Here is a 13,100-nt window from a genome sequence, read left to right as displayed (position 1 = left end):
AGGTTTCAATTCAATCTGTGAGTTATGGATCGATTCTGATTTTATTCACGGATTACGTGTCATAAAGAATAAGCAACTACCAAGGGAAAAAAAAAACCCTAACTTTACTGCCTTTGGACCTATACAGTGTTTACCCGTGCTTACGGCACTTGCTAGCTAGTAGGGTTTTGGAATTGGGAGATCGGTGGCATTTGCGTAATTACTACAAAGAATGTAAGCACTTATATTACATTCGCAACTTCCTTCTCATGTATTGAATCAAATGAATCTCAGTCATTCTAACAGCCTGTGTTTGTATGGGGCCATACCATTGTGTTTTATAATAAATTTATTTATTTATTTATAATAGAGATAGGTGTTTTATAATAGATAGATTTATTTATGGGCACTGCTATTCGCAGCCATTTATTTTCTTCCATAGCCCGTTAAAAATTTCTAATTATACTCGACAGTTAATTACCGAAAATTGAGATGTATTTTCAGTATCCAATTACCGAAATATAATATTTTTTTCAACAGTTATTTACCGAAAATGTATGTTCGGCAGTTGTTTAACGAAAGTTGAACATATTTTCGACATGCAGTTACCGAAATATAATCTTGTTTTCAACAGCTATTTACCGAAATGTTATGTATGATTTTCAACAACCATATACTGAAATGTAGTGGGCTACGAGAGAAAATAAAAGGGTGCGAATAGCGGCGCCCTTATTTATTTTATAATAGAGATAGGTGTAGGTGGTATAACTGAATGAGAATAACACTTTACTCCCTAGGTTTATATGGATATATACTAGTATATCACATTAAGATAAAATACAAAAATAGTTAAAAAAAAATATTTATAATAGTAGGTAAAATTACTTATATATATGGATGTACATAGTTATTTCTTTGCATATAATAAATATCTCACGGTCCTGTTCGGTTAGTCCACGATTTTAAAATAAAAATCCATGTTGTTCGGACCGCGAGTCACATTTTTTTAATTGAATTCGTGTCCAGATCATTAATCCAACCTTTCAATTCAAAATATATGGATCGGTTCAGTTTGGACTGATTTCACGGTTCATCATATTTTTTAAGCAGCCCTAGTTTAAAGACAAATTCTGGTGAGCCAATCTGTAATTTAGAGGAGTACTGGGGCCAGAACAAGTCCGACCAAATCCTCAGGGAAGGTTTGCCCTTAGCTTTATATTCCTCCACTTTGCGTTTCCCACTCCCTCACCGTCTTCAAGCAGTCAATCGAAACAGCAGAAAGAAAAGAAAGGGTTTCTTTGGCTTCCTCCCACCTCCCTCCCTCCCTCCCTCTCCTTAGTTCTCTTTCTCCTCGATCATCTATGGCCGACAACACCGTCTTCGACTCTCGCAACAGCCAGATCTCCAAAGGTATATATTCACATTCGCCAGTCCATTGCTCCTCCAACGCTCCGCCGCTTCCGTTTTGCGTTTGTGATTGTTTGATACTATTTGTGTGGTTCGATTTCCGGACGAAATGTTCGTGTCTTGCGTGAAACCCTAATTTGTTCGTGGAGATTGATGCGAGACGGACGCAGTCGTTTTCAATTGTATTTTTTTTTTTTTGTTGATTGAAGTTTTGTTAGGTTTTGGGAAATAGATGATAATGCTTCATTATTGAAGTAAATTTCGTCACTTTTTCAGGTTTCTTTTGTCACGGTAGCTAATTCAGCTAAGGGTATATGGTATTGAGTGAAAACCTGTCAAATTAGGGTTTTGTTGCAGTTTGGGGAAACCTACGGCCCTGTTTGGGTGCTGGTTTAAAATGCAATTTTTTTTTTTTAGAATTCTTCTCAAAAGTTATCTTCCAGGCTAAAGACAAAAAAATTTATTCTGGGTGGCTCGTATTTTTACTTTTCTGATTGGTTAATATTTGTGGGGTTCGATTTCCTGACGAGTGTTTTTATCTTGCGCGAAACCCTAATTTGTTTGTGGAGATTGATGTGAGACAAACACGGTCATTTTCAATTGTGATTGAAGTTTTGTTATGTTTTGGGGATTGGATGATAATGCTTCTCTATTCTAGTAATTTTCTCTACTTTTGACGTCTCTTTTGCTATAGTAGCTAATTCAGCTAAGGCTATGAAGTGCTGAACAATAACCTGTCAAATTAGTGTTAGATTCAGTTTGGGGAAACCTACAACCCTGTTTGGTTGCTGGTTTAATTTTTTAAGAATACTTCTCAAAAGTTATATTCCAAACAGAAAACAAATAATTATTCTGTGTGGCTTGTATTTTATGTTTCTGATTGGTTAATATTTGTGTAGTTCGATTTCCAGACAAAATGTTTGTGTCTTGCGCAAAACCCTACTTTGTTTGTGGAGATTGATACGAGACAAATGCGGTTGTTTTCAATTGTGATCGAAGTTTTGTTAGGTTTCGGGGAATAGATGATAGTGCTTCTCTACTCTTGTAAATTTATTCATTATTGACGTTTCTTTTGTTACAGTAGCTGATTCAGCTAAGGCTATGAAGTTCTGAACCTGTCAAATTAGGGTTTTGTTACATATTTTTGGGGCGCCCTGTTTGGTTGCTGTTTTATTATGGATTTTGTAGAATACTTCTCAAAAGTTTTTTTTTTTTGAAAACAAAAAGCAGTTGTGTTCATTTTTTACGTTTGAGATTGTGTAATATCTGCATGGTTCGATTTCCAAATGAATGTTTGTGTCTTGCGCAAAAACCCTAATTTGTTGTGGAGATTGATGTGAGACAAATGCAGCCGTTTTCAATTGTGATTGAAGTTTTGTTAGGTTTGGGGAATAAATGCTTCTCTACTCTAGTAATTTTGTTCACTTTTGACCTTTCTTTTGTTATGGTAGCTAATTCAGCTAAGGCTATGTAGTTTTGAACCTTAACTGACAAATTAGGGTTTTGTTATATTTTGGGGACACCCTGTCTGGTTGCTGTTTCAAAAGTTATTTTTGAAAACAAAAAACAGTTGTTTCATTTTTTCATTTTTATACGTTTCAGATTGTTTAATATTTGTGTGGTTCGATTTCCAGACGAAATGTTTGTGTCTTGCGCAAAACCCTAATTTGTTTGTGGAGATTGATGCAAGACAAAACGCAGTCGTTTTCAATTGTGATTGAAGTATTGTTAGGTTTTAGGGAATAGATGATAATATCTCTCTGTTTCAGTAAATTTCTTTACTTTTCACTTTTCATTTGTTATAGTAGCTGACTTGGCTAAGGCTATTAATTTTGAATGACCGCCTGTCAGATTAGGGTTTTTATTATGCATTAGGGAATATATGGGACACTGTTTGATGGCTGTTTTAAAGTGGTTTCCGTGGAATACTTCTCAATTTTTTTGTTCGAAAACAAAAAAAACAAAAACTTATTTTTGAACACAATAAAGGACTTCGTTTTTTTATTTTGTCCACCTTTAGCGAAATGGATGATAATGCTTCACTTTTCGATGTATTCACTTTTCACGTTTGTTCTGTTATAGTAGCCAATTCAACTAGGTTATTCAATCTTGAATGATATCCTTTCAAATTAGGGTTTGGTTATGTGTTTGGGGGTCCTAGACCCTGCCTAGTTGCTGTTTTAAAATCAGTACCGTAGAATACTTCTCAAAACTTATTTTCGAAAACAAAAGACAAAATTATTTTTGAACTCCAAAAAAGTCGTTTTTCATATTTCGTCCACGTTTTGCAAAAATTGATTATTGACAAGTATATGCTTACCATGTTCCCATTGCAGAAATGCTTTATATGTTCCCAAAAATTGGAACAAAAGTTCATGATAAGTATTCAACAAGATTAAATAATGAAACTAGCAACCGTGTAGGGTCTATTTTAAAAAATTAGTGATTGATTTCCGCTTTGGTGAGTCCAATCTGAAAGGGACAGTAACTGAATGTAGTTGTTTGTTTAGTAATCTACCATGTTGCCAACTTTTATTTGTGATTTTTTTAATTGCCCGAGTATGTTCCCATGTTTTCTTGGTGTTACATCACCAGTCTCTGCACTTGACTCGTGCTTATTTCTATTCTAAAGACTTAAGAGTGAGTTTTTATTTTTAAGGTTTTTTTCACAGCCGGGGTTTTGGTTCAATTTTTTATATTTCATGGCCTTGGAGGACACAATTTTCATCCTCAATTAGCATTAAAGTTCTTCTGCGTACCAGTTGGGGAGTTATTAGATAATATCCTATTAAGAGCTCTTTGAATTTATTTGCTGCAGCATAAAAATTCCCACTTGCCCTGTTTAATATTTCCATGTCAATTATTTGAGATGAAAATACTATAAATCCCTATAGTATGAATAACTAATTAATATCAATGAGCATAAAAGAAGCATCCATTTTATTGTTGTGGAAAGCGTTGCATACATATGCTTCTTCATTCCTATATTTCGAGGATTTTGCAATTCAACAAATTAGCACGAGTAACTACCTATTTCCTTAATTGTTTTGTTTATGACCCTCTTCAACCTTGATCACATTTTCCCCTACTTGAAAGAATAATATTGTCTGGAGAATGCTGAAGAAATGTCAGGTCTGTTTTTCCCACTTCGACCAATTCAGATTTTGATACATGATTGACTCCTCGTCCTCAATAGCCAACCTTCGAGAATTCTGTCACATTCTATTTGTTGAGGATTTTCAACTCCATTATCAGTTTTTGTTTGTCATATACAGATGTGCATGGATCTGACAATTCAATACCGCTTTCACCACAGTGGCTTCTTCCGAAGCCAGGGGAGAACAAGCCTGGAAATGTAACTGGGGTGGGTTATTATTTTCTCATTTGTTTTACTTAGTCTAGTATATTAAAACGCCTGTTTTTTAATATAAAGAACTTTGCGATTGGTACTAATTTATGATAATTCCAGAAATTCATCTATTTTGGATTGCTTGCGCTTCTGCTTCCAGTGCGTTGTTTTCCCTTAGATTATCCTGCAACAGCCTCTACATTTGGTTGGAGGTTCTATTCTCTCATTTGCTCTCTGTATACAGGAAAACAATTTCACCCCATCTCCAGGTTATGCAAGTCCAACAGATGTGGTGAAGAAAAAGGATGTTTTCAGGCCAACTGTGCTCGATGATTCTGGCCGTCGTGATCGCTGGCGTGATGAGGAAAGAGACACCAATTCCTCCGTCCGCAAGGATCGTTGGAGGGAAACTAATCATGATCAACGCCGTGAGAGCAAATGGAACACGGAAACTAATCAAGATCAACGCCGTGAGAGCAAATGGAACACGGAAACTAATCAAGATCAACGCCGTGAGAGCAAATGGAACACGCGTTGGGGCCCTGATGACAAGGAATCGGATGGTTTGCGTGAAAAGTGGGTGGACCCTAGTAGAGATGCTGACACACCTCCTGATAAAGTGTTGCCGCAACTTACTCATCACGGAAAGGATGAGAGGGAGGGGGACCACTATAGGCCATGGAGATCTAACGCTCAAAATCGAGGGAGAGTGGATCCGCCGCCTCATCACCAAACCCCAATGCCAAACAAACAGGGCCCCACGTTTGCCTATGGTCGGGGACGCGGTGAAAATGCTGTACCACCCTCTTTACATGATCGTGGAAGGTTTGGTCCTAGTGGAAGCTCTTTGAACCGTACTCCAATCAATTTTCAACCGTTTGGGACCGTCTTGGAAAAGGGTGAAATTGGACAAGGAGAATCTTCCCCTTTGAGATATAGCAGGACAAAGTTGCTTGATCTGTACAGGATGACTGATATCAACTCCTGCCTGAAACTATTAGATGGGGTTGTGCCGGTGCCTTCCCTTACACAGGAAGAACCATCAGAGCCTCTTGCATTTTGTGCACCTACCCCTGATGAATTGGTATGTAGCTCTTTTTTATCTATCGTAATCAATTAAATTCAATTTTATGGCATCTCTTTTGGTGCTGTACTCATGCTTTCACTTCTTGAGCAGGTTACTATGGAGGGAATTGAGAAAGGGGATATTGTAAGCAGTGGTGCACCTCAGATTTCTAAGGAAGGGTCCATTGGTAGAAACTCCAATGATTTTGCGAGACGACCCAAGCTTGGTACTGAATGAGTCCATCTTTTGAAATCTCAAGTATGTGGTTGTAATTTCTTGTGTGCTTGACGTGTTTAGGATGTGGTCATGAGCAGGTAGTAGAGAAGATTTGCCTCTCTCTGTTGATGATTATAAAGGTGAAAGTGTTGGCAATTCCAAAGGTGGTCATTCAAGCCACACAGAAGGTTTGTCCTATGAGAAGCAGATGCACCCTTACAGGCTGGATGCAAAAGTGGAAACCCAGCAGGATCAACAAATGTACTCTGACGATAAATTGTATCCTGGAGGTATGTATAGTCATATGGAGATCACACTATTGATTTATCCTTTTTGCAGAACTTAAGTGCTACTCAAGATGGTGATTCAATGCTGCGGGATAGGTTTTACCACAACGATGTAGTGATCAAGATTTAATTCATTAGATGGTTGATAAGTCAAAATGTTTAAAACTGTATTTGAAAGTTGGATGGTTCAGGGTAGAGGATATACAGTTTAATGGTTGTAAATTGCAATCTCTCGTTTCCAATTGTGGATTCAGAATCTTTTCTCTGGATGAGTTCTGTTTAACTGGTTTGCCAATTCTTGACTCAGAAAGTTTTATCTGATGAGTTATATTTGAGGTTATGTCCATTTTTTTTTCCCTTCCCCTTTTTAGATTGCTTATTAATCCCATCAATTTTATGATTCTCAGATTTGCGAAAAGATGGTGGCCGTTACAGGATGGACGAGGCGGCTATCAATAGGGACACAATTGTGCAGGGAAATTCTTCTGTACATCCTGGCACAGCATGGCAATCCCCATCCATTGGAGAACAGCCAAATGTGAACTCGCACGATTGGAGAGAGATTCCAGCTGATGTCAGGTCACGAAGTTCTGAAATGAGCTGGCTGCAGTCACGGAAAGATCTGAATACTGAATGGGGATTTGGTTTGGCAGATTTGTCTTACCCCAAGGATGAATCCAAATGGCAGGTTGGTGGGGATCCAAGTATTAGAAGGAAGCCATCTGCAGTCATGGACAAGGAACAAGAAACCCTTAAACTGTCACAGACTTCTCCAGAGGACCTTCTTCTTTATTATAGAGATCCCCGGGGTGAAGTTCAAGGCCCTTTTACTGGGAGCGATATTATAGGGTGGTTTGAGGCTGGATATTTTGGCATAGATTTGCAAGTTCGGCTTGCAAATGCGCCGCCTGACTCGCCATTTTTGCAACTCGGTGATGTTATGCCTCATTTACGAGCAAAAGCCCGACCTCCACCTGGATTCAGTGCTCCGAAAGATAATGATCTTGTACCTGGATCTAGTAGGTCAAACTCCAGCACCTTTGGGAAGATTCATGCCAGTTTAAGTGACGTTGATATTATGAAGGCTGAGGAAAGATATAAACAAGGCTCAACAACAGAAGCTGAAAATAGGTTTTTGGAGTCCCTGATGTCTGGTACTACGAGTAACCTGAGTGCTTCTCCGCTTGAGAAGTTTGCTTTCTCCGAAGGTTCTCCCCCTTACCCCAATCTGGTCAATTAGCGGAATTCTAAAGCATGATTGAGTTCTCTAGTGTGCCTGCTTTTCCTTGTTTTTATTTAGCTACTATGAATTTATGTTTCTATCTTGACCTGATCGTGAAAACTATTTTCACACTTTGCAGGTCTGCAGGGATATGGGGGGAATAATTCTAGTGGTATGCCCCCCTTGGGATTGGGAAGTGAGGACAACCTTTACTTATTGGCTAAAAGAATGACGCTTGAACGGCAAAAGTCTCTACCCAGTGCCTATCCCTTCTGGCCAGGGAGGGATGCAGCACCAATGGTTCCTAACGTAGGTATAGCCCAAGACTCGCTAACCCCACATCCAACACTTCTGTCTGGAATTGGTGATAGTCCTCAATCTCAGAATTTGATGTCCATCCTTCAAGGGTTACCTCCTGCCTCTGGCTACAATACCGGAGGTGGTGGTCGGCCAACTTTCCCTGTCCAAGGTGGCTTGGACCCACTTCAGGAAAAGCTTGAGTTGCATCAACGACAAAATTTCCCTCCCCAAGCTTCTTTTGGGATGCAGCAACAGAGGCTCCAACCACAGAGCCAACCATCTTTAACAGATTTACTAGCTCAAAACATAGAGAACTCTTCTGGCGTTTTAAGACCCGAAAAACTGCTCTCTTCTGGTCTTGCTCAAGATCCCCAAGTGTTAAGTTTGTTGCAACAACAGTACTTATTGCAGTTGCATTCCCAGGCACCAGTTCTTCCGTCTCAGCAAATTTCAGTATTGGATAAGTTCTTGTTGCTTAAGCAGCAACAGAAACAGGAAGAGCAGCAGCAATTGTTGCGGCAACAGCAGCAACAGCAGCAATTGCTCTCACAGGTTTTGTCAGATTATACCTCTCACCAGCGTTTTGGTGAGCAATCTTATGGACAGTTTCAGGCTTCTGCAGTGCCGTCACAGGAGTTTTTGCAGATGGGTTCGCAGATACCAGTTACAAAGGTGCAAGACGAACACATTCATGACTCAGCTAATCTTGATCCCACTGTTTCTCGGGATTTCAGCAGTAACTTTGGCTCCGTAACCACTTCTACGCATTTGCCACATCAAATGTTTGAGAATACCACCATTCAACAAAATTTGGGTGCTGCTCTGCGGGAACGAATTGATGATGTTCAACAAAATGATTCTTTACAGTCAGCTACTGTTGTCAATAGCTTACCCCAATCTGAGGTGGTTAATAGATCTGCGCAGGAGCAGATGTCACAAAACAATTTGAGAACGAATGAACCTATTTCAGTTACGTCTGAGGCTGCTGTGCAGTATGTGCCTTTGGAACATCAAGCAAAATCTGTTGCAGTAGAATCTGCGGTGAATTTTGAGAATGAATCTTCAGTTCCTGAGCAAGTAAATGATCTGATTGTTCCACTTACAGGTGCTCTTGAGGAAGCCCAAGTTGAACTAGATCAACAAAATGAAGAGATGTCCGAGATGAAAGAAGTGAAAAATGTTGAAGTGCGCGAAGTAAAGAAAGCTTCTGACAAGAAGTCCAAAAAGCAAAGGGCTTCCAAGGGACAATCCTCTGACCAGGCAAAGGGAGTTTCTAAAGCAACCTCTTTGCAACAATCAAAGCCATCTGGAACCGAAGTCTCTAATCTTGTTGACACAAAGAATGAAATGAATATTGGCTTGGGAGAAATACTTAATGGAACATCTCTAACAGAAACTACTGAAAGCAAATCTGAAGTTGGCACGATTGAAATAGTGGATAATCAACAAGTTAAAGACTTATTTCCTGTTAGTTTATTCAAAGATGGTACTGAATCTGTGGATGCAAAGGTTGATTCCACATCAATTGGACAACGAGCCTGGAAGCATGCTCCCGGTTTCAAGCCGAAGTCACTACTGGAGATTCAACAAGAGGAACAGAGAAAGGCACAAACAGAAATGGAAAATTCAGAGATCTCTATGTCTGTTAATCCTGTTAGTTTCTCCACTCCTTGGGCTGGGGTTGTCGCCAGTTCAGACCACAAAACAGATGCAAGTAGTGCCAAAATAAATTTGGGCAAACCTGATAGTTATACAAATCAAAAGAGCAAGAAAAGCCAATTACACGATATTTTGGCAGAAGAAGTTTCAGCAAAATCTCAAGAAAGAGAGGTGGAGATTTCTGACGGTATTTCCTTTCCGGTTATGAATGCTCAGTTGGATTTGGTGGATGATGATGATGACTTTATTGAAGCTAAAGACACTAAAAAGAATCGCAAGAAGTCTGCGAAAGCTAAAGGGGTCGGAGCTAAGGTTTCGGTGCCGATTTCCACTCCTGATGTGTCTGTTGGATCAAGTGCCAATGAGAAACGCAAGGGTTCTCGCCAAGTACTTCAACAGGAGAAAGAAGTGTTACCTGTGGTTCCTTCTGGTCCTTCTTTAGGAGATTTTGTTGTTTGGAGGGGGGAATCTGCCAACCCTCCCCCTGCCCCTGCTTGGTCGTCTGACTCTGGAAAACTTCCAAAGGCTGCATCATTGAGGGACATTCTAAGAGAACAGGGGAAAAAAGTTTCGTCTGTCCCACAAGCAGCCCCAATTCCCCCCCAGAAGCCCCAGCCAACTGAGCCCTCCCGTGGAAGTGGTTCTTGGTCACTTTCTGCATCATCTCAAACCAAGGCTGCATCTCCTATCCAGATTGTTTCCAATGCTTCTGCTCAATCGAAACATAAAGGAGATGATGATCTCTTCTGGGGTCCTTTGGATCAACCAAAACAAGAAGCAAAGCAGTATGACATCTTCTCTCTTTCTTTGACCTCTGTGTTTTCTTCTGTTTATGCTCTTTTTGATCCTGTGTGGGGGCAATTAATGTTGTGGGGTAATTAGTGTTGCAAGTATTTAGATTCCGTACTAGGTTGTTCATTTTGGGTTTAGATCGGTCTTTCCTTGGATTTACTGTCTTGTCAATTAAGTTTAGTCTGTTTTTCTGTTCAATGTTTATGATGTTGACTAAACTGCTTTGATAGCAATATGTTAATGCTTTTATTTGGATACTCACCTCTATCAAAGAGATGTGCATATTATAAAAATGATGTGGAGTCAGTAAGTTTAGTCTGTTTTTCTGTCCAATGTTTATGATTTCGACTGAACTGTTTTGTTAGGAAAGTAGGAAAATGCTAATGCTTTTATTTAGATACTCATCTCTGCCAAAGAGAAGTGCAAGGGTCGGTATGTTGTGTTTTCCTGACATTTATGGGCATGTTCCGACTGCTAATCCTAGAAAAAAGTAGGCTTGGGCAGTTGGGCGCAGCAATTCACGTATATGTATTCCCCCAGATTTTTGGACATGATTCCTATTAAGAGATTCTAGGCATGGTGAAAGTGTCGAAGAATAGCTGAAATCTGCGCACAAAAAAAAATTGCAGTGTTTCAATTAATACACTATCGGGGAGCGTGAGTGTCAGACAATTATATGTCTCCATCCCACTAGGAAGAAGGCTATTGATTCTACTAACTGTTGTTAGAACCAGTTACAGTGATTAAGAAGGTGCAAGGTAGAGCTAAGAGTCTATGTTTTCTGCAAGCAGGTCGGATTTTCCTCATCTTGCAGGCCAGGGCAGTTGGGGAACCAAAAGCTCCCCCGGGAAAGGGACTTTTGGAGGTTCAGTGAGTCGACAGAAATCTACAGGTGGCAGACCTGCTGAACATTCTCTTTCATCATCACCTGCCTCTGCTCAATCGTCGATGAAGGGGAAAAAGAATGCCATGAGTAAGCATTCAGGTAAGTAAGCCTTTATGGTTGTTCTACTTTAATAGCTCTTATTGTTGGTTACTCATGATTTAAGCCCAAGGATCTAAATGACCTCTTACCTGCAATCCTTGCAGAGGCCATGGGCTTCAGGGATTGGTGCGAGAGTGAGTCTGTCAGGCTTATTGGGTCAAAAGGTATCAGATTGTTTTTTGCTGATTTTCTTCCTCGCCTCACTTTCATTATTCTTTTTCCTTGTGCATTCTGATTGCTGTTTTTCGATTTGGGTATGGAAAATGGGCAGGATATAGAAAATTGAAGTGTCTAATGGCTCATAGCTGTTAGATCTGTTAGCTTGCCCATTTCCTCTTCCTTACCCAAATCCTTGATCTGTTAACTTGTTTTGTGCTCTACTTTGTATTTCAAGAGCTGGTTCTGTAAGTCAGTGTCACGAATTTTATTATCTGACATTCTGACGCATATTATTCTCAAACAATGGAAGGACATTAGTGTTCAATATAGTATTCCGAATTCAGATAATGGTCGTTTAGTTGGGAGTTACATTGACACATGACATGTTTTAATTTCTTTATTAGATACAAGCTTCCTGGAATACTGCGTAAAACAATCCAGATCGGAGGCTGAGATGCTTCTGATAGAGAACCTTGGCGTATTTGATCCTGACCACAAGTTCATTGACAAGTTCCTCAACTACAAGGATATGTTGCCAGAAGATGTCCTTGAAATCGCCTTCCAAAGTCGGAATGATCGTGGGGCCCCTGGATTTGGCGCCAGAGATATGAGTTCTGACAATGGAGGTGTGAGGGAATCTGAGCAAGGTAATAATAATCCAGTGGGTCCCGATGAGTCCAAAGGGGGAGGGAAAAAGAAAGGAAAGAAAGGGAAGAAGGTGAGCTCAGCAGTTCTGGGATTTAACGTCGTTAGCAACCGGATCATGATGGGGGAAATCCAGACCATTGAAGAATAGGAAGATTTGAAGGCAGTTTACTTGTAAATACATCTATCTAATCTAAAGAGCCGACTTTGAATGGTTTTTTATGTTGGGATTTTGTTTCTTTTTTGGTTTTGCATCATAGAGCAATAGCGGCAGGACTAATTAAATCAGCCAAGCGATTTTGTGAAGTAAGATGTTACTTTACAGCCTTTTTGGGTTATGGAACTGAGTTCATTATAAATCAATGTAAACTTTTCCGTTTTCACTTGTTTTGTTAATTTTAGTCTCTCATGCAGTTGTAATTAATCTGTTGGCTATCCTGTTTTGATTTGGCATCTTCATATTTCTGATGCTGTAAACAGAGCAGTACTTTGCCAGGCTTTATGTACACTCCAAAAATTGGTAGGTTTTGGTTTATTTTCTGCTCGGTAAGAAAGGTTGGTGGGTGAGGTAGCACCCACCTCTCCTGGGCATGATCACAACAACTTCAAGCTCGCGGCAGATCTTTGGACATACATAGGTGTTTGTGGCTCCACCAAGGCACAATTGAGACAAAAGTCTTTCTTATGCGCATATGGTTCACATGACTACTATAGCTAGCGGGTTTGACCCACAACAGAATGAGCAAAATCTTAATTAAGTCTAGGTTCTGAGCAAACTCATCGGTTTCTTTGCCAACTCGTCTACCACCGAGGCGGTTTAAGTTTAGATTTCACTGTATGAGAGATATAGTCATGTTCACCTGGAAGAAATGACGCAATTAATTTGTGTTGGGGGAAAATTTCATTGTCCTGTTTCCTTGGACTCTATTGCATCTAAAGTTACTGTTTAGGGGGTTTCTTAGATGGATATGATGTGTATGTATTTGATTTTGCTGATCAAAAGCAAAATATTGATTGGAAGTTGAATTGCCGTC

At 39.7% G+C, this 13,100-nt stretch overlaps 1 protein-coding gene across 2 annotated transcripts; it reads left to right on the top strand.

The window, feature by feature from the left end:
* The first annotated feature begins 1,214 nt into the window (after nt 1–1,214).
* Nucleotides 1,215–12,449, top strand: LOC131334676 (protein ESSENTIAL FOR POTEXVIRUS ACCUMULATION 1). Of its 2 annotated transcripts, none has more exons than XM_058369817.1 (10): nt 1,215–1,389; nt 4,662–4,750; nt 4,980–5,819; nt 5,913–6,027; nt 6,116–6,307; nt 6,712–7,512; nt 7,666–10,270; nt 11,069–11,262; nt 11,367–11,426; nt 11,826–12,449. In XM_058369817.1, the coding sequence occupies exons 1-10, from the start codon at nt 1,341–1,343 to the stop codon at nt 12,215–12,217; spliced, it is 5,337 nt and encodes a 1,778-aa protein (XP_058225800.1). In that variant the 5' UTR covers nt 1,215–1,340; the 3' UTR covers nt 12,218–12,449. The 2 variants fall into 2 exon arrangements, with proteins under 2 accessions (XP_058225800.1, XP_058225802.1); XM_058369819.1 differs by lacking the exon at nt 1,215–1,389 and adding an exon at nt 3,704–4,518.
* The last annotated feature ends 651 nt before the right edge of the window (nt 12,450–13,100 follow it).

The sequence above is a fragment of the Rhododendron vialii genome, chromosome 7a (assembly GCF_030253575.1).
Source record: "Rhododendron vialii isolate Sample 1 chromosome 7a, ASM3025357v1".
Classification (NCBI taxonomy): domain Eukaryota; kingdom Viridiplantae; phylum Streptophyta; class Magnoliopsida; order Ericales; family Ericaceae; genus Rhododendron; species Rhododendron vialii.
This window is presented reverse-complemented; position numbering and strand designations above follow the sequence as displayed.